The sequence below is a fragment of the Apis florea genome, unplaced genomic scaffold (genome assembly GCF_048593485.1).
Source record: "Apis florea isolate Af1SG1 unplaced genomic scaffold, ASM4859348v1 contig_2272_pilon, whole genome shotgun sequence".
NCBI lineage: Eukaryota > Metazoa > Arthropoda > Insecta > Hymenoptera > Apidae > Apis > Apis florea.
In genome coordinates this window covers 862,048-889,800 of record NW_028256549.1, presented here as the reverse complement: position 1 = coordinate 889,800, position 27,753 = coordinate 862,048, and the positions used below count along the sequence as shown (strand labels likewise).

At 39.5% G+C, this 27,753-nt stretch overlaps 1 protein-coding gene and 1 long non-coding RNA gene across 3 annotated transcripts in view; one reads left to right on the top strand and one right to left on the bottom strand.

The window, feature by feature from the left end:
- The window catches only part of LOC147658373 (uncharacterized), a 32,659-nt gene extending 23,121 nt beyond the window's left edge, over positions 1–9,538 (top strand). Inside the window, exon 2 of the long non-coding RNA XR_015290532.1 lies at positions 9,269–9,538. This is a non-coding gene — a long non-coding RNA (uncharacterized LOC147658373). The remainder of the gene's footprint in view (positions 1–9,268) is intronic.
- Positions 1–27,753, bottom strand: part of Sol1 (CUB domain-containing protein Sol1) — a 314,064-nt gene that overhangs the window by 162,017 nt on the left and 124,294 nt on the right. For both annotated transcript variants that reach the window (XR_015290526.1, XM_086902370.1), the window contains exons 5-8: positions 15,333–15,489; positions 12,884–12,943; positions 5,263–5,474; positions 3,833–3,910 (exon numbers count right to left, since the gene is read on the bottom strand). Coding sequence is in view for 1 of the 2 variants with exons in the window: in XM_086902370.1 (XP_086758496.1) it covers positions 3,833–3,910; positions 5,263–5,474; positions 12,884–12,943; positions 15,333–15,489 (507 nt within the window). In the remaining variant the exon portion in view is untranslated. The remainder of the gene's footprint in view (positions 1–3,832; positions 3,911–5,262; positions 5,475–12,883; positions 12,944–15,332; positions 15,490–27,753) is intronic.

Genomic DNA, 27,753 nt, shown 5'->3' with positions numbered 1-27,753 from the left:
CCTCGAGCCAGGCGTAAAATAAGCCGGGAAACAAAGTTACACCGTCGGGGAGAAGTTGACATCCTACCTGGGAGCATATGCAGTCCCGGATTGAGGTAGGGGTCAGACTCTCCCTCTCTCCCTCCCTCTAGAGAGAGAGAGAGAGAGAAAATTGCGAAATTTCGATCCATCATCCCTCGTCTTACTCCCCTTTCTTTCTCTCGCCTCGATACTCCCCTCTCGAGTAAAACGTCACCAGAATTTACCGTCTCCTGTTCCGCATTATCTGCCAGATACGTTATTTCTGGGACAGCGTAATGCGTATATACGTTTAGCAGAGCATTTTACCGGCGTCCACGGGGTTATTTATCGCTTATTCGTTTCACTCGACACGGGGCAGGGCAAAACACAATGCACGTTTCGTACATATATATATGTATATGGAGACTGTAGTAAACTGATCTCCAGACGCGGAATGATATCGCGTCGCGAATGGAATCCATCCTTTGCGCGCGAGAAAATTGGAAAACTTGGCCGGCCAACTTCCACCCCGATAGAACAACCCGTTCTCTGTTTATCGGCGTAATTAATTTTGTCTGCGATCACTTTGTTCGGGGGAGGCGGTTAAAAGGCCATGGAAAGAATTAGGCGTTCTCAATTTTTGTTTTCTTTGTCTGTTTTAAACTGAATTTAGACTCGAGATGTTGCTAATTATTCAAGGAGTTGAACACTTTTTTCAAGCGTTGAAATTTTTAAGGAGGATTAAAAAGTTTCTATGCGAAATGTTAATTGGAGCAAGTTTTAAACATATTCTTCTTATTATACATTCTTCTAATTCGCTCCACCGAAAGTATTCGAGAAAAGCACGGCTGAAGAAAGAATCGAAGAAATGTAGCGTTTTTTTCTCTAATACGTCTTGAGGCACGTAGGCTCTGTACGTTCAATTTTTCCTTTATTTTGAATCTTTGAAAAAAAAATATGAAAACCCAGGAAACCAATCTTCTGCCATCATAATCTCGTTCGAATCGTTGTACAAAAATTTCTTGTACAATTTTCACGTTCTCTCTCTCTCTCTCTCTCTCGTGTAACGATATATAGAACGCATTTCGAAAGGAACGAAAATTTCTCCGTTTCTAGTAGCGATAGTTGTAAAAAAAAAGAAAAAAAAAAGAAAAAGAAAAAAGAAACGAAAGGCGCGCGATATTTTTCGAACAAATATAAAACAGAATTTCGAAACGAGAATTCTTCCAATTATGAAATCGTCGATCGTTTCCGATAGATTCGATACGATAGTTATGACAAAAAAAGGGGGGGGAAGGAAGAAAAAAAAAATGAAAGGCGACCGATATTTCTCAAACATCCCCTTTTCAATTTATAAAACGCTTCCAAGTTTGCCTCCCGAAACCCTTTCGAAACGATGGCGCGCCATAACGGGAAGAAAAGGGAAAGAAGAAATTCAATAGCTCGGTGATCTTTCATATCTACGATTTCTTCCAAGACCAATTTCGTCGTCCATCATCGTACGATATTTCTCCTTCGACGAGAGATCGTACGCGATAATACAGTACGCGAAAAAAAACTGAAAGGGAACCCAACCTAACCCAACCTCAACACTAACGAACACCGGTTTCTCTCGATTCTCACGCATTTCCCTTTCCGCGGCGCATACAAATTTTCCTCCGAGAAGAGAAAGAAACAGATAGATAGATAGAGAGAGAGGGGATTCATCGGTCGCCGCCCACTCGTTCCTTCCTTCCTTCCTTCCTTCCTTCCTTCCTTCCTCCCGTGCATCCAGCTGGGTCGCTGCTGGTGGTCGGATAATTTAGAGCACTTACCGCTGGGTGTACGGCATACGAAAGTAGGCGCATAAGAGGATACGTCACGTATCTTGTTTTACGGTTAAACCGTAAGTATCGTTGGAAGAGAGGTTAGGAAAGGGGGTCGGTAAGAAGGCGGTTCGCACGGAAACTTGCGATCTAAAGTCCTTCGGCGCGGTTCGGGATACTGTCGCGCTGATAAAGGCGTTACCGCTACTACCGACCGAGGCTTTGCGCTCGCTCTATCGCGGGGAATAGATTTGCGGTACAGTAAACACAGCTGCCCTTTGGGACAAGGGTAGAAATTGAGATTAAAGTTATGCCGGATATTGGAATTATTTGCCCGCCCGGATTAATCGAGATCAATTAAAGGACGGTCCAAGTTTGGTAATTGTACGGAATGTACGCGATATACGATACACGCGATACAATCGAGACGCGGGTGAAATTAAAATTCGTATCGTTTTCAAAGTAATAATCGATCCGAGGTGAAATGATTTTATCGTTCCGTCAATGATGGAGAAAATTTAACAAAGCTGCGAATAGAGTTGAAGGAAGTAATAATAATCGGAAATAATTGTAGCAAGGTAATTAAAACGAGTTACGAGTAAAATTGGAAGAAGGAAAGTAGAGTGGAAAAAAATTCGACGGAGTTTGAAAACAATTTGTTTCGCGTTTCTTTATCTTTCGCCCGCTCGAAGGGGACGAGACAAAACGAAGTGTGACGCTCGTAGAAAGGAAATATCGGCGCGAATATCGATGCGAAAACGTCAAAGCGGGGGGGAGAGGTGGGACTCGTGTACAAAGGCCGGATCACCTTGTACTTGTCAACCGAATAATTTAGTTTAGTGCTTCGCCTCATAAGCCGGGGGAGCTAGTAGTTTTCATGAAAAAGATATAAAGTTCGTCCTTCTTCGAGCTTTCAGGACGCGCGGCTGATGACTCTGAAAGTACAACTCGCCAAGTTTATGCAACTCGCCTAGCCAAGTTATATGTTATATGAACGAGTTCGAGAGGAATTCGTTCGCGTATCGATCGTGAGATATGGGAATAATTCGTAATAACACAAGAACGAGAAGGGAAATTTTTTGATTTCGGGTAAATTGAATCGCACGAGACGCAATACTTTTCGAGATCGATGATGTTTCAAGTCAATTATTCTCGAGCGTATCTTGAAATTGGATAATTTAATTGGCGCACTCTCTCCCTCTTTCGTTTTTATTTGCGCAATTAATTTGACGATTGCACAGGAATTTTGAATTTTCATACATCATGGACGTTTAGTTTATGAACAGTAACGATTGATGCAATTCTCGATTTAATTGTATCGCGAGAGAGGGAGAAATTTTGGATCGGTAGAATGTTCTGGATCGTTTAACTTTACAAGACACATTTCTCTCGGTGATAGCTGATTTTCTGCTGAACTGCTTTCCAGATTTCCACTATTAAAACTTTCAGTATCTAACACATTGGTGGATGGTGAAGGATATAAAGCAAGTTTGAATTCAAAGAGCGTGCAGTTTTAAGGACACGAGAATTACATTAACTGAAATAAAGTTTATAATTTATCTACTACACTGGCTACTTACAGGTAACTTACGACGACCCAAGCAACACGATCCATGTATTTGTATTTGTACACTTACCTTGCTTTTAGCAACAACGATTAAACAAGTACAATTTGCCAAATTCGCAAAATAAAAGTCACTGCGTATCATCTACATATCAACGTGACGTTTAACTCGTCGAAAAAATAATTAATTCCCTCTCAATGCAATGCATGTCCAAATTTTTTTAAAAAAATTAATTTTTCGACCGTTAAAACTTTAGATTTAACTTCGCGCCCGAAAGTTTGTTCTTCCATCGTATTCACGATGTGTACAAAGTGTGTTCACCGATCACTTGCAAAGTGGAAAAAGAAAAAAAAAAAAGAAAAGAAAAGAAAACTGTAGCTTACGATAGAGATGGGACGGATTAGTGTGATTATCGATTGAGAGGGATAATAAATCGAGGACAGAGAGTGATATAATACTTACTGGTAGCGCTGACAGCCGGTCCGATGACCGAGTACTTGGGGTTACCGGTAACGGCCCCTGGGACGACCTTGTCCGCCTCTGAAATACATTATTGTAATTATCCTCGGAATATACAGTGCCGTTAATTACAGTTGGGAGTCGCGTATGCGAATGGAACACGGCCAATCTACCTTAGCAAACGGTCCCCATTCGTGATTTATTACCTCATAAATAATCAACCACGCGAATCATCCTTACACTTCTATCGTTGGCCAATCTATCGTTCGTCTTTTTTTCGTTCGTCCGATATTCTGATAAAATGAGAATCAATTTTCGTTTTCGAATCAGTAAAGTTACTTCATGATGATCGAGTGCAAGAGAGAGAGAGAGAGAGAGAGAGGGAGGGGGGAAGGTCGTTAATTAATTTGATTAACAGGGCCAGAAACGCTTAAGGAGGCTGAATCAACAAGGGATACAAATGTTATCGTCCGCGTAATAACGAATTAATGCAAATTCGTGCCGTCGCGCGTGATAACACGTTCGTTCCAACACGTTTCCAACCATTGCGAGAGTGGTGCTTCGTTGGTACAACGGTGCTTCGTTTCGTTACGGAGCTTATGGAAATTATCGAAAGGGGGTGACAACGATCGCGTGGATAAGTGGAAAAACGGAAGGAGTCGATCCACCGGTTTTACGGTGTGTTGGAAACACGCTTCGAGTTCTGTTTTATCGACAGCGCCAACTTGGAAAGCTTCGCGCGAGCTCTGCTTAGAGGCGCTTCCGGAGCTTCTCCGCGTTCTCTTACGTCGAGCTTGCGAATCTACGCTACCGACCACAGAGCGTGCAGAACGTGTAAGGAGAGGCGTTGTTTAACAATTTATCTTTTTTGTAAAAGTATATAGATCATAAATTATTGGGGAAAAAGGAAATTTAAAGAACAGGAAGAATTATATACCTTCGATTCCAGAAAAACAAACTTGTGCAAACACTTAACGCAACTGAAAAAATAGCTATGTTCTTTCGTTCGTGATCACGAGAGAGAGAGAGAGAGAGAGGAAGTTACCACTATTTATCACTTTCAACCATTTATCAAACCGCAAACATACTTGATATTATTCTCCGACAAACTTTGGAGAAACTTTCTCGAATAATCGTGGACGACAGGATCAGAAGGACATGATCGGGAATTTAAACGCGAGTGAGTGATGCTCGATTAAACCCGATCGAGGAAATCGTGGGATGAAAAATGATGAATTTGGGAACTGGTTCGAAGGAAGAGCGGTGACCGCAATTCCGCGATTGCATTTTCGAATACTCCGATACCTCCTTCCAAGATTTCGACTTAATCGTTAATCGAGCAAGAAAGGGGGAAAGAGGGAGGGAGGGGTTTATATATATATATATATACGGCGGATTTTCATAATATGATCGGGATGTCGTTCGTTACCCACCGGGATGCGGTGCATCGTCGAATGGCTGGAATTGGAACATCGCCTTGAAACCCTGGCCCGGCCACTCGGAATTAGCGACGAACTCGACGTACAGGTCCGACCCTGTGCTGAGCACTTCCACTTCCGCTCCTTGGTTGCACAGCATAGCTATTGTGGCAGCCCCTGAATCCGTACCGTCGTGCACTCTGATTAAATCCGCTCTATTCAGGCAACTGTAACAGGATACCTTTCGTTAACGGCAACTTATAGGTATGTTTCCCTCCGCCGCGGAATAAGCGAACCGGAAGTTGAGAGATTCCTATCACGACGCCTGCCTTACGTAATACGCGATCAGTTTCTGATATATCTCGAACAGTGAACTTTTTTCCACGATAATAAATTTCTCTTTTTTTTTTTTTTTTCTTAAATTGATCGAAATTTCTTCTTTATCTCCAATATATAAATTCATTTTTGAGAGACTTGAAACCTATGAAAATAACTCTTGTTCAGAGGTTTTTAATTTCGAGATACGGTTTCACTGGTTCCACCATTTTTTTCAAATTCTGTCCTTTTTTTTTTTTTTTCTATATAGCGAAATAAAACCCGCTGCGATCAAATTACGTTTTCAACTCGTTACTTTTATTAAGAAGTAAACGTAATAAACTGAAGTTTCTCAACAAAAAAAGAAAAAAAAAAAAAAAAAAAAAAGAAAAAACAACAACCGTGCAGAAATGAATAGGTCAATAAAGTTGGAAGTTCTCTCGTATCGGGCAACGGAGGAAGATCGTTAACCCTTTGTGACCTGAATTTCCCTCGTCAAAAATGAAAGAAACCTTCTTTTCCTATTTACAGTTTTTATTGCTCGAATCTTAAAAAAAAAAAACGAGAGAAAATTTAAAAATTTTCACCAAGAAAAATGGAATAAACGACTATGACGACGAAAAAGAAGAAGAAGAAGAAGAAGAAGAATACGTGATAAAAAAAATCCAAAGTTTTCAAATCTCACCTAATAATAAATACTCGACGATGTAACGAACAGTTAATGTTCTCACTTGCTCCTTGAGAATTGAAAACGCTCGCGAGAGAGAAAAGAAAGGAAAAAGAGAAAGAATCCTCTTAATTTATCGCGGTGTCGGCGCGCAACTTGAGAAGAAACTGCCCGAGTCGATTCCCCTCCCTCTCGAATGCTCGCTCGTACCTCAAGGTCTGCCTCTCGGCCGAGGTGAGATAATTTACCTTCGTTGAGTTGACTCGCCTCGTTGCGAGATATTTCGCGGAAAAAGAAAAGAAAAAGAAGAAGAAAAAGATGGCTGAGCAGCCAAAGTGTGGTGGCCACGCGACGGAGAGAGAGAGAGGAGAGGACGGACTCGAGAGTTCTTTTTTTTTTTTTTTTTTTTTGTTTTAGGGGAAGAGAAGAGTTAAAGGTGAAATTGCGAGGACAAAGCGGATGGACGTAACGTGTTGGTCGGAGGAGAACGAGAAACGCTGCGCTGGCGTAGCTGGAGAAACGTGGCGGAAACTAGGAAGGAGAGGGAGAAAGAAATAGAAGAGAGAGAGACAGAGAGAGAGAGAGAGAGAGAGAGTTCCATCAATAGTCGACGATTCGACCTTTATAGGTACACGCGAACTACTTTGTCTAATCGAATGGAAGAGAATTACAGCTCGGTCGGTAATCGAGTTGGATCCTCGAAGCGGACTCGATCGATTTAAGGGCTTGATCGATGATGGCACGAGCTTACTATTACATGCACGGGTTAAGCAATTACACTTGGGAAGAAGGATTGTCGAGTCGAAGATCGGATAGATTAGAGAGACAGTGTTTTCGTTTCTCGAAAGTTTCTCTCTTTCTTTCTGCGAGTTAAAGTAAGAAAATAAATACGAGTGTAATATGATACGCGAGAGAAAGAGAAAATGTTTTCTTGTCGCGGACGGCATCGGGTGATCGATCCAGTTTTGTTTCTTTTCCCAAGAAGCGAGTAATTGAGACGCGGGCAAAATTTCATCCAACTTGTACACGTACAGCGATAAGATCTCATTAAGAAGATCTCCAAGAAAGTGAGCCAAGGACACGGATAAATTTCGCCAACGGTGCTCTCTTGTTTGAAGTGATGTATCAAAAAAAAAAAAAAAAGTTGACGGTCAAAGAGAAAGAAAGTTTATTTAAATTTATCTTTTTGGATGAAATGAAACGATCCATTTTTCCTTACTCCAAACAAAATGGAATCAAGAAAGTTTACGAGGATTTTTGAGGATTAATCCATCAAGCTGCACGGTGTCGAAGAGAGAGGTTCTCTATTAGATATACTCCATTCAGAATCTACGTTGTAGACGGTTGCAGAGCTTACACGGTGTTACACGTTAATTTATGTTGATCGAATAAAATGTTAATTTAACGCCGTTTCGAAATTCAAAGTGCGTTGTTTTAACCTTGTTGCGTAACTTTTAATCTTAATTACATACAACGTCGAAAATTATTTTCCCGACATTATACAAGAGATATTACACAAGTATCGAATTTAAACGAATTTCCTTTCGTTTTTGCCCGATCGATGTTGGGTTGGGTTTATTTTAACGAGGGAAAAAAGAGGAAGATTTTTATTCATATCCTTTAAACAATAACCGCGTATAAATAATATAATCGAAAATTGTACCTTGAAAAATCGGGTGTAATTAAAAGATACTTTTACCTCCAAACAGATTCGAATCGGGTTAAGTACATCGATAAAAATAGTCCCGAAGATTCCAGAATTTTTTATTTACGTTGATATAATATTCAACGATGCGCAATCTTACGTAAATACCAAGGAGGATATACCTGGCATTCCGGTATCTCTAACGCCATCAGCCGCGTTAAAAATCGCACGGATGCCGACTTTTTGCCGTGCATGCGTCGCGGAAATTTTCGAGACAAGGGCAAGCTCTGAATTAAGAAAACGATGAGGACGATCTTAATGAGGAGGGGGGAGGGAGAAGAAAGAGAAAAGAAGGAAGAAAATACGAGACTGCGCCGATTTGTTCGATCGATATTGTTGTATCTTGGTTTTTTTTCGAGAGACGAAATAAAATGTCGTGGTCGATAAAAGTTGGCGATACGCGGAGAGTGCTCACGAGCGTTCCAGATATCGTGGCTGGTATCAAGTGGTTGACGGAGAAGGAGCCTCCTAATATCCATCAGCTCCGTTCCAGGGTAATATCCGAGTGCGTCTGACAGTGCGGCTTAACGCTTGATATATCGAAACATTTCTCGACCCTCTTACCCCTCCCTTTTACCAACTTTTATCCCGCGACCTTCAAAAAAGATAAACGTCATCGAGATTAATTAATAGCACTGAAAATCCGCCCCGTTAAATCTTTCCAACTTCTCACTACGATCTTTTCGAAACTTTGATCACAATTGGTTAACAATCGAAAGGAGGGGATGCAAGAATTCCGATTATTTAGTCATGAATGGGAAAATATATGGAAGATATCGATGGACGATTCAATAATCGTCGCTTGTTTAGAAAACGCGGTGCCAATTGGTTCGCGATATTAAAATTGCGTGAAACTGGCGCGGGGGAGGAGGTAAATAATGTAGTCGTTCCAGGGCCGAAGTTAATTGATTCGACGAGAAGCGGAGAAACCGAAATCAATTATCCTTTGTCGGGGAGTGTTTGTTCCGACGAAACTCTCGCCGTGTAAACGGTGGCAAAACACTATGGTAGGAAAAAATACGCGAACTAATATTCGAGAGTCACAAATTTCCTCCTCGGTAATTGGACACGGTTTTTGTAAGCTGCAGCTCTTGGATCGTTACGTATCAACGCGAAATACAAGCGTGAAAATGCGCGAAACGTTGCATAAAAACGTTTTGACAACTGAAGGGGAGAGGGGAGGAGGAGAATTGGAGAATGATTAATCTCTCCTTGCGGGATATTCCGTGGGGAATAATAAGCGAATTTTGATAATTACAGTTTTTAAAATTTTTTCACGCTTGTATTTCGCATCGCGCGTGATAAAAGTTTGTAATCTCGTGGAAATTTTCTAGGTTGTTCCGTGGCGTAAATCCAGACGCGTCTGGATAGAAGAAAGATAGACAGGAAAAGTTAAAAGGTTTCGCGGACCGTCAATAGAGGGCACTTGTTGCGATTTACGAACCTGGCGGTCGAACGGGGAACTAGACAATGAATATAAATTCAACTTGTAACGTTCATGGGTATGCGAATGACTCCTTAAATTTTAAATCCAAATATCGCGCGTATCTATTTTATTAAATGTAAGTAAATTTTTTTCCTAGAATAAACTCTCTACATCTTTTTATAATAGTATTTATTCTAGAAAAATATTACGAATTTATTTATGATGTAATAATAACGCTTCCTTTCCTGGATGTTGTGTAAAGGAGAGTATATATGATTGGAAAAAGAAGGATTCGAAAAAGCTCAGAGGTCAATGGCAAAATGAAATTAAGGTGGCTCAATACCGAATTAGGACGAAATTCAAGGATTTATCAAGGATTAACTCCTGCACGGTACAGCTGCAAGTCTCTGCTGAGCACCTCTCGTTTCCCAAGTCGACCCCACCACCACCACCACCACCACCATCACCACCACTACCATCGCCATTTCCAGCTCTAAGTCTTGGAGCAGAGAGGAACTTTATGTGGGTTAAGTAGAATCATGGTCCGTGCCACGCTCAAAGGATTTAGGAGTAAGGTGTAGTCGGTGCTACAGGATTTGAAAAAGAAAAAGAGGGAGGGGAGGGGAAAACAAAAAAAAAAAGAAGGAGAAGAACGTTCCCGGCTCGAAGAGCTCCGTTGCTTTTCGTTTGCTTCAACTGCCTATTGTGGCAAGGTTAATAACGAGTAATGGTTCAAGCACCGTGTTAAATTCTTTGCATCTCTTTTCTTTTTTTTTTTTTTCTTTCCTTCTTTCACTACTTTCAAATCCCCTTAGGAAAGAAATAGAGACCGAACGTTGGATGGATTTTTTTGCTCGATCGTTCTTTTCTTCTTCGGATGGCAACGTTGCATTAAAATTTAACGAACGAGTGAAAATTTTAACATCATTCCTCCCGCGGGAATTGACGCGTTTCGAAGACGTATTCGCGAATAAGCTTCTTCAGAAGAACGATTGGGCATCGCGCTCGATATTATCGTATTAATCGATCGATATAGATGCAACGTTGCTGACACGCCACGTTCAACAAAGCACACCTCTTTCACGCGGATTTACGCGAATTATTTTCGAGGGAATTATTTCCCTCGATTCGATATGCAAATGCAGTACTGAGGAAAGAAAGAAAATCTGCTTAAATCGAAGGGGAAAAACGGATTATAATTTCAATTATTCGTTCGTTCCAATCTTTTCTTCTATCATGATTCGGTCGATCGTTTCTTCCTCGTGAAATAAAATAAATTTCTTCACCGTGCAAGATCGCGAGGAAAGAGTACCGATCCTTGACAATCGATCATGAGCGTTCAAGCTCTGTTTCTGAAAGACTGAAGAAAGAGAAGAAAGAGAGGAAAAATCTTACTTTAGCGTTCGTAACGATGATCCGCCACGATGCATGGGAAAATACTTTACTTTACTCTGCCTCGTTCAGATCCCATTAAAGTTTAAACAAACGATCGAACGAGGGGAGGGGAGAAAAAATATTAATCCAGGGGCAAGTTTATCGCGCGCACGCAAATCTCCATTGCGTGTTTAATCCGCCTAAAGTCGTGGCGGATCCCCTCCCCCCTTTCACGAAGTTTGACATACCGTCGAACTACGACCGGAATACAATGTTGCCAAACTTTTAAATAGAAAAGTTTTGGGGGAGGGGAGGAACGTTGGCGATCTTGCGCGCCTCGGCCGTTATCGTGCCTCGTTAACTCGTGAACGTTAATAACCGGCAGGCGTCGTAATTCACAATTAGCAGAGGGCGCACTGGGCGAGGAGGAGCAGGCGTTTTAAAATTTATCGGATTGTTAACCGAGTGGCACGGTATGCTTTTTCGGTGAACGTTGTTGTTATTGCTATTACTCCTCCTCGCGTTAAATTAAATCGTCGAGGTTTAGAGACTCGTCCGTCGCGTTTCTGTTCTTCAACTTTCGAAAAGAATTACTTGCTTCGATTCGAGAATCGAATAATAGCATAACAAAAAAAATAGTGTGACGTGATTTCACGATTTTGGGGAGAGTGGTTTTTCGACATTCGATCTCGTAAACGTAATTTCGTTGATAATTTATATATTTTTTTTTTTTCGAGAAAAAAAAAGGACAATTGCAAATGAATAATCCACCGCGTGTACTTCTTCTTTTTTTTCAAAAAAATTTTTTAATCGAGTAAAGAGTGAACAAGCGTTCTATCCAGTTCGATCCAGAAAATTCCATTTATCGCTCGCGAATTTTCATTTGTTCGAGCCATCTCGAATTTATCGAATCGAGAAAATTTATCAACTTGGATCGATTTCGAGAGAAGGATTCGGTCAGACGTGTCTCTCGACATTTCGCATTTGCACAGTTCAGTTTTCTCTCGTGGTTATGAATCATCGATGCTCGAGTGGATGCAGCTCGTTTAACAGTTGGTTCGACTTTAATCCTCTCTCTCTCTCTCTCTGCCAACTCCACAGTACTCTCCCCTCTTACTTATCGTCCCTTTCCCTTTCTATCTACATACTTGGAAACTTGCACCTACCCCCAAAAGCGATTTTCTTTGTCCTCCAAATATAACAAAGTTGCTCGTGTGCGACGATTTCGACGGCCGTTCTCGCTTTTATACAAGCCCTGTTCAAACAAACGTACTCCAACTTCGAAGGAGAATGGCGGATTTCGAAGCTGTGTGGGCAGAGACGATTCGTTTTTTAACTTTATTGGTTCGTGTCACGTAATAAAGTGGACTGGACCGGTTCGTTAGTTATTCAAAAATGAGGAATAAATAACGCGCCAACGATACGATATTTGAACCACGTATCGTGGTTCGGGATTAATCGTGTGTTGTGTGAGAAAGGTATTGTATCCGTGGATCGATAGTTTAGATGGATTGATGAAACGTTTATGAAACGTTCGAAATATCGTCACAAGTCTCGATCTCGTCGATTTCTACTTTCCTGAATTCTTTCCGAATAGAAGTAAACGAAATTCGTAATTTTTGAAATTTCTATTAGATATTTTGACGCGAATATTATTATTATTTCGCGTTTAATTTTTATATTTGCGGACGGATCTCTCTCTCCGTCTCGACGTAGAGAAAACTCGATGCAACTCGAGTCGGGGGAGAAAAATCAATCTCATTTATATGAGAAAGTTAAATAAAACATAATCGAATAGGTGGAAACAAAATTATGAGTCGAAATTTTACATTCATAAAATTAGTATTATCGAATTGTATGCCTCGCGCCATTCGGTTTCCCAAGCGTTGCACGTTTCTGAAATTTCAAATTGAATTCGCGCTGCGTTATTCGCCATCGCGAATAATCTCGGTTATAATCAAGTTGCTTAACTCGTTTATCGAAGGAACAATAACGCGGCGATGATATTAAACGCAATTCTTTTTTTCTTCTCTCTTTTTTCTCCCCTCTCCTCCTTTTTCCGGTTAAAATGGATCCAAATATCGATATGAAATAAACGAAGGTAGAAAAGAAGCCTCGAAGAACGGAATAGAACAAATAAAAGACTCACCTCAAGTCTCCCTTTTGTAAAGAAATCTCCTCGAAAAATAAACGTATCCTCTCCTTTAACCTGTAATCAGATCAAAAACGTTTCCCTCGAGCGAACATTTTTAAACATGTTTGTCGTAGTTGTTGTGGATCGAATTTATATAATTCGATTAGACGAGGGATTAGGGGGAGGGAAATCGGAGAAGGAAGGGAGTAGTCGTGTACAGGGATTGATAAATAAAACCGAGTTTTGAGATTGATAAATAAAAAGGAGGATAACGAAATTTTCACGAATGGAATGAAACGTTGGAGAAAAACTTTCCTTCTTCGGGAAACAAATAATTGCTTTTGGAAACCTGTATCCGACAAACTTGATGGAATATAATCGAATTAAGGAAAAGGGTCTGAGGGGGGAGGGGGGGGAAGGCGGGGGAGAAGGCGGGGGAAGGCGGGGGGAGGGGGGGGGGATCCCAGAAGAAATCTAATTATTTTCTACCGCTGTTGAAAAGAAGAAAAATTGCGCTTGTAAAACTTTTCAATTCTCGCCGAGATTGATTTTAAAACTTTTTTTTTTTTCAAAAAAATATGAAAATATTCAAAATCTCCAATTTTCCGAAGTCTCTTTTTCCCCCGAAGAATCGATAATTCCTCCCTTCCCTCAAATTTGGATTGAACTCGAGAACTGTGAAAATCGTCGTTGCCAATTTCTTCGACGAAAATTTACATCCCAATGATAATTGCCATTATTTTTAAAATTGTCCCTTTTAATCCAGCGTTAGAATTTTAATCAAATCGGGGAGGAGAAAATTTCGAAAAAAAAACTTCGTATCTTGTTTCCCGGATCGGCGAGGTGTCGCACGCCTGTCTGTCTTCCAAGCCAAGTCGTATTTCATAGATCCGCTATTTCAAGGATGCACTTCTGACACGAGACGTTTCTTTCCATCCTTTCGAAGAAAATACTCGCGACACGACCGGTGTAAACTTTCGTGCGCTGTTCGTGCGTACCACGACGAGAAATGGGAGACGAGAAAAGTTGAAGGCAGCCGCGAAAATTTGCGGGGCAAAGCGATACGATTTTCCACTAAAAAAAATCATATTATTTTTTCACAGTTTCGTGAAAATGTTTACCTCCCTATATAATAATTATAAATTAAACAATCTCGCGAACGATGAGAATATTTAATTAGTAGTAATTGGAATACACGAATGAAGAGATTGTTGCAAATTGTTCTTGCGACAAAAAAAAAAAGAATGGCAAAACTGAGGCTGACGATCGATTATCCTTCGGATATAACACGGGACAGGCGTGTACATATTTTTAGAATCCGTCGGATGATCGAGTTTATCGTCGAATTTATCGCCGTCCCTGAAGTACACTCGAGCGCATGGTGAACATCCATATCCAACGTGTGTGGACGCCTCGCTCTTATTCCTCTTACACGATTTTACACGATTTTAAAGAGAGCACGATACGCGTTGGAATTTTATAAACGCATTCCCGGGCGAGACGTCTCCGCGGTGTGCATTTTTCAACGCGCCGCGGCGTAGAAGGAAAATCGCGACACGGCGAAAATACGGCAACGAATGCCTCGTATTCGAAGAAACGTAATTTTCCAACGGATTAACATCGAATGGATTAACCCGTGGAGGAAGAATCGAATTGACCATCGACGAATAACGATGAGCCTAAATCAATCGATGCGTTTGGATCAGGCGTTAATTAACTAGCATCTCTTGATTGCTAACTAAGTTAGCTAAATTAACGTCTGGATCGATCCTTTTTTATGGAGGAAGAATTGGCCAAAGTGACAATTAAGAAATAAGTAATGAGCCTAAATCAATCGATCGGTGGATGCATCTTAATTACACAGATGGAAACAGTTAGCTAAGTTAACATCTGGATCGATTCTTTTCTATCCCTCGTGGAGGAAGAATCGGCCAAATTAACGACAAATAAATAACGAGGCTAAATCAATCGATGGAAGATGCGTTCGGATCAGGCGTTAATTAATTAACATCTCGATTGCGCAGAATAGTTAGCAACCTTTTTTTATTCCTCGTGAAGGAAGAATCGAATTGACAGTTAAGAAATAAATAACGAGGCTAAATCAATCGATGGAAGCTGCGTTCGGATCGGGCGTTAATTAACTAGCATCTCGATTACACGGATAGAAACAGTTAGCTAAATTAATTAATCTAGATCGATCCTTTTCAAACTCATTTTATCCCCCGTGAAGGAAGAATCGGGCGAATTGACAGTTAAGAAATAAATAACGAGGCTAAATCAATCGATGGAAGCTGCGTTCGGATCGGGCGTTAATTAACTAGCATCTCGATTGCGCAGATAGGAGCAGTTAGGTAAATGCGAGGGAGCATTAGATGTATGTGGAGATTGGCCTCAAGATGCATTACACGTGGATTACGTCGGGATCGGTTGGCAGCCCGGCTCGAGAGTAGGTCAGCGTAGTTACCTTGCCCGGAAGAGGTACGAGCACCGGATGTTCTTTGGGTAGGAGGACGGGTAGCGTGGCGAGTAGAAGCGGCCGTATTGCCGTTTTGATTGCGAGCTGACAAACTCGAGGTCGCACATCGTGCCGGGAATCAACACGCCGTCCGTCTCGAACAGGCCTGCAACAGAAATGGCGCTGTCATCTCTCCTTGCATCCTAAACGTTTTATCGTTATTCCTTACGCATTGTATGAATATACGCATGATATAATCACGTTCCAGGGACATTCGACATTGTTACTCGACTGGATAAACATAAATGCAAACGGATATGGCACTCACCATCCTATATTTTATTATTATACGTATATCAGTGAATATTACATTCTTTAGGGACTTTTGTTACTTGATTGGCAACCTTGTTAAATACAAATACGAGCGCAGAGGGTTAAAACGATTTCTCAGGGGCTAATAATTTCGGTTAATAATGTCGACTGTGGGAAAGTGATTAAACGGAAGCGAAGAAATGGCGTAAAATTTTTTTTTTTTTTCCCCCATTATTTAAATTTCGTTTCCACGGAGGAGGAAATCAAATTTGTGCGCGACGATTTTTTGATTAAATTTTTCCCCTACAAATTTAATTTATTTTTGCCCACTCGATCAATAATTTATTGGTCAAGTTTCGCACAAATGGCGAATCTTGGATTTACTTATTTTCGAGCCGAAAGAAGCTTCGATCGTATCGCTCTCTGCTCGCGCAGCAAAAGCGACCAATTTCCAAATACGTGGACAATTTTGTCGCTGCCCGATTCCGAAATTCCAAACTTTCGAGCAGACGCTCGGCAAATCTCACGTGTGACACGGATTTTCACACGAGGGGGAGGGGGATACATGAGAAATTTCGGCCTTGCCGAAACTCTGCTATCCGTTTCAAACTCGTTTCGAAACCAAGACTTTCCACGCATTCCCAATTATAGGAATGTTCTGATATCGGGTGCTGATATTCGATCCCGGTGTTCGAAATTTCGTGTAACCTGTTTAGCCTGACAACAACCGTTTCCAATTTAATTAATAACGGATGGAAATCGGACAGAATTGTGTCGCTCGAGTCAAAAAGCAAAAATTAAAAACAAAGCCAAAACTCCCGCCTGATATTTCTTTCCAAATTTTCACCATGGCGACGACACGTCGTTTCTTCCTTCCTTCCTTCCTTTCTTTCTTTCTTCTTTTTCAAAGATTCGCCATTTTCGTTCGAATCTAAATAAAATCACGGAAAGTCAAGTCCATCCTTGGAATGGAAACACTGTGAAAATAACGCTCCAATTATTCCCCACCTTTTGCAACATTTCTCGCGAATATTCGAGTATCCAGATGTATACATAAAGCTCGATGCTTCCTCGGAATCTTATAATCTCCCCTTTGTTCCCGTGGAACAAAGGAGGGGCGTGCAGGTTTTAAAAAGTCGCCGAGGATCGACTTAATTAGGGAGCGAAAAAAAGGAAGGAAACGTTCCTCCTCGAGCTTGTTATCATCGATTTCGCGAATACCACCTCCAGCTGTTTACGAACGTAAATCGCGTCGCAATAAGGAAAGGGGGGAACAAGATGCTGGTGCCCTCTATTACGTGACAGACCGCAACCACTCACTTATCTTGACAAATGACGATTATCTGGCGTAGGGACAGTTGAGCGACGTAATCGCGCTCCAACGTAATGACGCGTCAACACCTAAGCGGTGTTGCTCGAGATCGAGCGAACGAACGAATACTTGAATCGATGCTCGAGATATTCGATCCTCTCCCTTTCGTTACTGCTACTGACTATAAGTCGTTCTGTAAAAAGATACGACGAGCGATTTATCGTTGGTTTCTCGCTAAAGATGATAAAAATGAAGGGAAAAAAGGATGCCAGATCAATTTGGAGAGGTTGGAATAAAGTTATTGTTATCGTGTTATTATATTCTGCAATCTTATTCGATTCCGAAGTTTATTAATTAAAAATAGTGCACATTTTTGGCCCGTAAGTGCGGACACGATGCACGACAGCTTGAAACGGTCGAGCAGCGTTTTAGCTAGCAAAAATTTAGAAGAAAAGTAGAAGACGAGGCTTTGGAATGTGCCAAGAAATGTTTCAATCGTAAGATCCGTTTTCGAGAAACACTCTAATCGATTTTTCACCTGTTTTCGATTAATCGTTTAAATTACATTCGTCAAATACGAATCGAATTCCAAGGAAGAATTTTCGATTTTTGGAACATAGATACAATTAATTTAAGCGTCGATTTATCGCACGACGAAATAATTGGCAACACGGATATTATTCTTGGCCGAGTACTGTCCACAGTTAATATTCCAAAGTTAATATAACAGCATTCACGGGACCGAGAATAGTTATATACACTAACAATTAGTAGGTAAGGGAAGTTGTCAACCCCCCCCCCCCCTCTTCAGTGGAATATTTATGAGTGTACCCGGGCAGGGGGTAAATTGAGAGCGAGGCAACGTCTGTTTCAACAATCGTTTTCATCGAAACGAAAATGGACGTGGTGGAAATGTTGTTTTCGGAAAACGGATGATCAATAAAATCAAAGATTCTGATATAGAACGAAACTTGGCGGTGGCGCCTTACTCTTTATCGCTAAAATTAGAAAAGCTGCCTGCTGTTAAAAATTGCTTGGAAAGGACTTGGAAAGTTGCAGTCTCGCAGTTAAATGACGCGACGCGACTAAGTGCCGTGTATGCATGTATTCATGCAGTTACGGAGCATTACCATACGGTGTCGGCAAGGGCGAGAAAAAGAGAAGAATCCGTGAAACACTTCTTTTGCCGAAGAAAGTGAAAACTCGTTAGCGGGCTGTGTACGCGGGACAAAGGCGCGGGACATTGGAACGCTTACAGAAAGAGGGAGGTGGGGGGAAAGAAGGAAGAAAAGAAAAAAAAACGCGTACTCGTAATCTTTTCGATATATCTGATGATGCACGTGTATGCGCACAAATATTTGTTTGTTTCGATTCTTTTAACGAGAAAATTTCAATTTTTTTTTTTTTTTTTAAGGGATTCGAGACAATGTCTATTCGAGTAGACAACAATGGAACAAAAATAGATTATCGTGTATCGTTTTATACGAAGTCGTGGAATTTCCGACAACATCGGTGTACCAGCTTCGTCGTAATAATATAATTTAATAAAAACCATCTTAAGATAAATGAGTTATACCGGCAAAACAAACGAAAACTGAATTGTGCGCATATTCGGTTGATGAAACTAATTAACAAAGTAACTACGGCTTCGTGAAATTGGCTTTATTTTAATTAAAATCTATATCTTATTATTAAATTTGGTAGGGGAAATTGAGTAGGGGACATTTTTACGACAAACAGTATATCTAGCGTTGCACGCTTCGTCACTTTGCTCACAATTGTGGAAAAGAAATTACAAATTTTTCTTCGTCGAAACATACTTTAGAAGATGTAGAGGGAACCGTTGAAGCCATTTTTCGATTCGATTCCGATGTCTCGATCGGTTACCGAGAAGGATTACGAAAGTTTTACTTCTGTGTTTTATTATGAATAGACTCGTGCGACTTGTTTCCTCGCGTCTTCCATCGTGTCTAAAAAAGTTAGCGATAATGCGAGCGAGAGACGACACACGGAAGAAACCGGCGAACGAGGAAAAATTACCTTTTCCTTTGCACGACGATATCTCGAGAATCGAAAGTCGTATCGAGATAAACGAAAAGGCATTTTAAAGAAGAAAGTTCCACGCTTCCAACGATCCTTCACTCGTCGCAAGAAAGTCATTATCATGAGAGTTACAGCGGTTCAAAGTTTTTCAAATTTTAATCCGGTTTAATGCCCGGTCTCACGGTGGATCGTGTCGATCGATAAGAGCTTGTTTGGTGGACGCGACAAACAAGCGTGGAATGAAGTAATAGAGCGGACGGCGAACGTTCGAAAAACAAAGTTGGGCACCGTGAATTTCATTCGGCGATATCGTTAAAGAGCGGTTAAACGCGCAGCTATTATTCGCGCGCGGTAATATTCTACGTTTTCGGGGCGCGTCGATGCTTTTTCTGCACACAGGTCGGAAACGCGACAACCGATGAAAATTTCAGTTATCGCATATCCACTCCCGAGCTTTGATGCCCTCTCCCCTCCCTAACCCTTGAAATTCTAGTTAACTTGTTGTGACGGCGGCTGTTGGGCAACCGGTTGGGAAACTGTACCGACAAAGTGCTTACTGTTCGTGCGACTCTTAGTGTCGCTAGATTCGATATTGTGAGAACGCAATTGGACGAACAAACGAAATAATTCGAATCCTCGCTTATGAGTTGCGATTAATGATTACGCTTCGTTTCTTACGCTTCTTATTAAAAGAAAGAAGACACTTTTATTTTTCCTCGAACTTCATTAAACTTTTGCACGTAAGAGGCAATTTTGATAGTTTTTAAGCCACGATATAAATATATGGTCACGACGTACCAACGTTTCGATGCTGTTTTGTACGCGTTCTTCCACGTACATTTTAATAAAGCCTCTTACGGGAGCTTTTCTCATAAATCGGCTTTAAGACATCGTGTACAGCTTTATGCAGAGGGGGAGGGGGGAGAGGGGAGGGGGAAACTCTTGATTAAAATTTTCAACATAATTTTACGCCACGTGTAGGAATCTATAAACGCGAACGTTTATATCGTCGCATTGCCGCGAGTTTTTTTTTTTTTTTTTTTAAATTTTGATATCTCGATATCTTTTAGAGGATAAAAATTTTTGTGACGGGTTTTTATGACTTTTAATTATTTTTGCAATTGATGAAATGGCGACAGTTGAATTTATCGAATCTATTGAGCTTTGTTTTTAAAAGCTCTGCTTTCTTTCGCGTCCTTTCATTTCTACTTTCAATTTTGAAGCGAATCGAAAAAAGCTGCGCTGCGAGTTTTGAACGGAGTTTTGAACCCAAACTCTTAATGGAATCTGTTTATAATTCTCGAGCGGGAAATTTTTATGAAATCCGTAGATGACTTTCTCTTTTTCCGTTTAAAAAAAAAAAAAAGAGAGAGAGAGAGAAGAAGAGAGAAGAAAAATTTTTCGCTACACCTCGTTTCCTCCTCCGAGTGAATGAATGAAATTGGGTAATACGGAGGAAAGGGGAGAAACATACTTGAAAATCATAACCGGTTGGCCAGTTGGCGCGAACGTGCAAAATTTCCACTCGGCAAAAATTTCTCTTCCTCCTACGCTTCCAACTTTTTCATTTTACATTTCGCGACGAGAGACTATCGAGAACTCTGATGACAAAGTGAACACGAAACACTGATGTCAAACATTGAAAATCGACAAGAACTTTTCTCCGAATTTGCATTATTCCTGCTGTCGAAAAAAAAAAAAAAAAAAAAAGGAAAAATGATAAAATAAAATAATTCGAAAAAACGTTTCTAACGAACTCAAAGGTGAGAATGTTATATCGAATTCGAAATCTTTCCTTAGATCAAATTTATTATTATTAACTCACGCGAAACGTGACGAATTTTTAACGAAATTCATCAAATTCGAAACTGTCCAATCTTTCCCCGTTGGAAAGAAAGTTTTATAGCCTTGATATCTTCACTCTCACGCGTGTATCTCAAACATATACATCTCCCCATACGTTGAAATGTGAAAACCCAAACTTCAAAAATCGAAGAAGAGAATCGAGACGGGATGAAAGGAACGAAAAAAAAAAAAAAAAAAAAAAAAGAAAAAATCACGAAATATCGCGTATAATACGTTTCACACGCGGGCATTATACGGTACACGAAATTCAGGCTCCAGAGGGGGGAGGGGGAGGATCTCATCTGAATATTTTACACGCCACCGCAATGCCGGAGGGGTGTCGCGCACGCCGACCTGTCGATGCATAAAATTTCGCTTCGCATCTTCAAACATTCCCAAAGAAAATGAGAGTGGCTAGCAAAAAGAAGAAGAAGAAGAAGAAGAACAAAGGGGAGGAAGAGGAAATGGAAAAGTTAAAAGGAGGGGGGCGAGAATTGGAAAAATTGCAGGGCAAATGAAATAGAAGAGGTTCGAGAGTCGAGAAACTTGGCGGATCGAAACGCGTCTCCGCATTCTTGCATAATCTTCGCATTCGTCCCAATATCCCCGTCGAGACGAAACCTCCCCGCGTTTATTACAACCGCGCCTCGTCACGCCCTGTCACCAAGCAGCCAAGATTTCTCGTCGCATTCTTCCACGCAAACCACGTCAAACACTTTCGTTCACCTTTTCTCTCGAGACTACGATACTCTGAATGGTAGACGTAGATAGAAGAAAATCGATCGATATTCCTTTCCCTCGCTCGATCTTTGTTAATTCATTGAAACACCCTGTGGTCACTGTAAAGGGGAGGGCCTTCTTTCTTTTTATACGCTTCTCCATAAAATTACGACTGCAATGCTTGCAAACTGGGATTGAACGATCTTATTTTATTATTAGGGTAGAAATATAAAATGAAATAACTTTTATTTTCCCGTTTAACCGGGGGAAAAAATAGGAAATTGTTTGCGAACGTGTTAAGTAAATTATCGATACGATGAATCGTTTCATCGTGGTTGTATCTTGCTTCTTGTAAATTAGTCTGAACAAGAAAATGTACTTTATAAAATCCCTCTGCAGAAACAGAGGTTTTGCGGGTCACGATTTAAGAGATTCTTTTAAATTCTGAATTAAGAGGAAGGTAGGGTGTAAAAAATCAGGCATATAAATAAAATTTTGCTGCATAGCTGGAAATCAACAGGGCTTTTTTTCATCACGTTTTTTACCGAAGAAAATTAAGATTCTCGGTAAAACACTAAAATTTTTATTTCTCTTAAAAAACTAGTCAATAGAAATTGTTCTGTTTTAAATTATTTATTTTGCAATTATTTCATAACATCGTGTTACAAATTTATTTTAATTTACTCAAGTATTGCAATTTTCTTTGCTAATCTTTTATACGCAACACTTTGTTGTCGTTTTAACCTCTCGAAAACTTTCTTTTTCTTTGCACTTTCTTCTGCTTTTGCCGAGGCTTCTTTCCCACGTTGACGATTTCTCCGATGCATATGCTTGCTCGAAACGATTTTCTCGACCCCTTTGTATAATTTTTCTATCTCGTAAACAGTCACAGATCGTCCAAGATTATCAGCCAACCAATTTTGAATCTGCTGCGGGTAGCGTGTACTGAACGGTGGCATAAAAGACGCATCAAGTGAGTGGTTGCAACCGGTGCTCGCAATGAGGGGATGCACGAGCATTATTTCTTCGCGCAAGATCGATGAGTAAACTCTAAACCTTTAGTACGCCCATGCTAGAGAAGCGAAAGGACCGTGGGATAAAATTTTTTCAAACCAAAACGTCCACTACGCGAACGAACCATAAATTTATTTATCGTTCGCCCATTTTTTGGCGAAAATGTAAACAACTCGGGGTTGTACGCGATTTATACAAACTCGAAACTCGAGAAAAGCTTTCTTTCCTGGGAGAAACCTGTTTTGTTCCTTCGAAGATCTAACATCTTTTCGGGTAGAACTCGTTTCATCGACTCGTTGTAAATGTTTGTATAATTCGATTGCAACGAGTCGAACAACTTTTCCACGACAACAGCATTAAACCCTCTCACACGTTGGCTGTTGAGAGGATTTTGTGAATCAAAATATCTGTTGAGAAATCCTTGTAGCCAGTCTTTCCTCCCTGCTCTCCTTTATTCAATTTTTTCCCCAATTCTCGTAGACGCCAAAATAACAATAAAATGGTTCTTTTTCTTGAGCATCCATGAAAAGATTGTGTTGTAACGAGCGAAATCTATTCTTGAGCAGCTTCCTCTGCAGGAGATAGATCGTTCAGTGGAGCTTTTTTCGGATGCTCTTTTATAACCCATTTTTTTTTTCCTTTCTTTATAACTTGCTCGATCGCGCCAGCCATACCTTCCTCGAATCAGTTCTTCTCTCTGAGCCATGTTTTTCCCACTCTAAAATACAACGGAATAAATTTCAAGTTTTTGCGATCGAGTGTAAAATCAAATTGATTAATATTCAACGGGTATAAATAAATTTATATATAAATATATATATATATATATTCTCGAGTAAAAATTCTTGTTCATTTTCGAACAAATTGCAAATCTTTCTGGTGGAAACGTCTTTCAAAACACGCATACGCGATGCAACAGTGCACGCACACGAGCAGTCGATAATTATTTGAAAGGGCGTCTCATCGATTCCCAATTACGTTTAATAGGCATTAAATATTTACGTTCCGGTGGAACGTCAGGTGAAACGATGAAATACTGCGTAAAAGCAACGAATGCCGAGCACTCTACTTACCGTAATGGATTCTCCAAATGTAGATCGAGAACAGGGATGAAATCACCACGACACGATACTCTTCTCTCTCTTTCGAAGAAGAAGAAGAAAAAGTAGCACTTGGTATCTGGTGGATCGGTCACCGATTGTTGCGGGAATAGACCGAATCTAATTCAACGTCATCGTGTATCATTTTGGAGAAACAAGGATAGAACTGACCCAGTTACCAAACTTTGCTCGAATATAACGAAAATATTCCAATTGTAGGTTTTATTTCTATCAAACAAAGTATTTTTAATTCCCCATGTGCGATTATATTCCATTATTTTTTGGAAAAGGTACGTATCTTGACTGATGGATATTACTAACAAAGTATCCATTCACTCTCGGCTAATTAAGTGACGTTCTTTGATGGTCACTTCGGTCCAGTGTCCACTTAGGAGAGATATTCTTTTATTCTCAAATTGATTAGCTTGAATCGATATTTTATCGTCTATATATTATCCTTTTCATCGTAGATGCACTGACAAAACTATTACTGGTAATAAAGTGTATGAGAATGATTTTACAATTATCATATAAGTTCATATAGCAATAAAACAATAAATGAAACTAGTTTTCTTTTTTTTTTTTTAGTATTACAATGGAAAGTGTAGTTATGGTCAATTTTATCAAGGTATCGAAGAAAAACTATATGAACTATAGGATTAATGAATGGACGTCAGTTGTTATGGACTATTAACACTGATGTTTATTCAAGTAACAAATTACACTGTAAATTTAAAACTATTTATAGAACACCGTGGTGAAAATATCTGTCTTACGTTAGACACGCGAAATAACCTTAGTAAATACACGTTCTTGATTACGATGCAACAGTGCACTCTGGCGGTGAAGCATCGAAAGTACATAGAGTCTCTTATGATATTAAGTAGAATTCGATATTACCGGTTAATAACAATCTATAACAAAAATATGTTAAGTTATTATATATTCTTATTAATTATTCACATACTTATCTTATTTACTTCATTCTTATTAATTTTATACGCAATTACTATTTTTCTTTATCGTTAGTATTAGGTACGACGAGAATTTGAAAGATTAATATCTACATTCCTTTTTTTATTTCTTTTCATTCGTGAAGAATTAAATTAACTCGATTACATTTGGAACATGTTTTGCAATCTTGGAGTATTATCTATAATCCAAAATACAATAATATCAATTCCCTTGTTTCGTTATTTGACTCTTCTTCTAACTTTTGATACATTATTTCTCAAAGTTTCTTCAGATTTTGATTGTGCCTACAACAGTACGAGTTTTCTTTGCGAAGAAATAACAATGACAGATCGTAGCCAGTAGAAAAATTGTCTATACGTATAAAGTTTCACCTTTACTCGAAAGTCCTCGCGATAAATCCTCGTACAACATGTGTTGTGTTGCCAACATCGTAGTTTCATCGTAAACTTCGACTGAATAAATTATACTCGACCTTAGGCATATCCTTAAGTGAAACATAGATTAACAAATTTTATATACCGTATCTGCGTGCTTTCTGTATTAACGAAAAATCAGCTTGTTCTACCGAAAACCATAAAATTCATCCACGATATTATAATATATATAACCTCAAAAGAAGACATTTTGAAAATTTACTCGTGGAACATTTATATCATGGTTTCCAAGATTATCATCTAAAACAATGGATTCGTTATCTGCAAGAAGCGTGAACTTGGTAATTAAAATCTATTTTGAAAAAAAAAAACAAATTTAATTCTGAAAATATTCAATATTACGAGTTCAATATCCCATTTTATTTTTTACTCGAATTTCAACGAGAAATCTAGAAATCACTACTAACGTTAATTATCAAAAGAAATGATCCCGTGTTTATCAAGAAAGTTTCGTAAAAAAAAAAAAAAAAAAAAAAAAGGAAAGAAAGAAAAAAAGAGAGAAAGAAAGAAAGAAGGAAAGAAAAAAGGATCCACGTTAACCTAACGGAAATTGCACCGCCGGAAGCGGCACGAAAGTGCTTCATAGCTGAGCTGGATGCAGGGAGAAATTACTTTTACTCTGAAACCGAACTGACCTCACGAAGATCTCAAAATTAAATTTGCCCGATTGCTCAACTGAAAATCTTTTCCCCGATATATTCAACGTTCGAACGTCGTCCATATCTAATCGATGAACAAATCCCCTCCTCCTAAAGCCTTTGTGAAAAAATTACCAAAACGTCAGAAATATTTGGTTTCTTTCATCATCGATTTAAAAAAAAAAAAAAAAAAAAAAAAAAAAAGATTACAATTTCACGTGTGAAATTCCTTTTTGACGAGGGGAACGAGCTTTCGATGTAACCACCACAGCTTTGATTAAGCTTTTTTATTTCACTTTTTTCATTTTAAAAAGCTTTGTGAGAAATTCCATTTCATTTTACTTACTGCTTTTAACCGTAGTCTTGAGAATCTTCCTTTAATGTATTTGATTAAAATTTTAATAACATTGATATTACAAAAAAAGAAGAAAAAAAAAGTATTATATACATCTCGATCTCAAATCAAATTTTCACGATAGTCATTTCATTCATCAATGCCAATTAACAGATATATAACTCGATACATTATCAAGTACAACAATAATATCACGAAACGTATTGTTCACGTAGTTAGGGCCATTGTACTCTGACTTTGAGTTCTTTTACACATTTGAATGCCGTGTGGTCAATGCTATTACGCTTTGAAAACGCTTTGAAACCCTCCGCTGTATAAACAGTTGCATCACTTGTCTTCCGTCGACAATACACTGTCCTTTCTTCACCGTCGGCCATTATAAATTACCTTTGTCTTCCTCGTTAGACTATCGTTTCGCCTTCATCGTGTCGCGTTAGTTTATCCTCCTACTCCATCTTTCTTACAACCTAATGCATTCTCCGTCTTTCCTAAATCTTAAAAAAAGAAAAACCTTCCATCTTCCAAAGAAGAGAAAATCATCTCTCGAAATCTTTATCGTATTTCTTCTCGTCGGTGAAAAAAATTTGTAAAGTAAAAAATAAGAGGAATTCTTAATTCGCGACGCATCTTTTCGTCATTACTTATTCTACACGACTGTAGAGAGCACTGTTCTCGGATACAGCGACGAGGGCGCCACCTACAAGGAACGCGCATAAAAAAGTGAGCAACAGTTACGATCCCAAGGCACGATTTACATTACGCCGAGAATAGTCTTGTGAATGCAAAAGGGTGTATTTTCTAAGTAAATGAAACGCGATACGAAGTTGACTCGAAGGTTATTAGGTCAAGGAAACATTCTCGAAGTTTCTCCCTCCCTCATCCACTTTGCAACACCGTCGCGTCACGTCGCTTTATTCCACAACATTTCCTACGTTTCAAACGGATGCATCGTACGTTCTACCATATTTAAAACTACGAAGACTGCGTATCGCAAAAGTTTGTTATACAATTTTTCAAAAAAGAAAGATTCAAACTTAGAAATTCTCAAAATTACGTTACACCTATATTTCCACGCACTGGAAATTCGTAGTTGTATACGTCGAACCGTTTAATCTTGTTTAAGCGTTATTCCAAATTTTCTCTCGTGCTTGCTAAATCTCATTATCAGCGTATCATACGTAAGCCGATTACTCGCGTTGAATTAACGATTCGAGACGAATTTCTCTCAACGTCTACGTTCGGACAATTGGTCAGAATAAAAGTAAAATCGTATTTTATACGTCGAAGACAAGGAACGAAGGAAACGAGAAACGTTTTAATCTCGAAGCAATGTCGCATTATAACGCAAATACGCAATTTTCCCCCTGATAAGTAACGAACTTCTGTTCAAAGATACGAAATTACTTTGAAAGATAAATAGCTGGTTTCCATTCTAGGAAAGGAAGAACATATACTTAAGGCATAAGAGGATTCCATTTGTTACGGGGGTGAAAGACAAGCCGCTTAAAAACAAGAGTCTTTATTTACTTAACAGTGTGAGTGCAGCAGGTCCAGGTGAGATCGTAAAATCGGTTTACAAACGAGTATGCAAGGTATGCAAGAAATCTCTGATCTCCTCCTTGATTCAGACATTTCACTGTTAAAAGTGCGATCGAAGCGTGGGAACTTTTTCTTTGTGTACC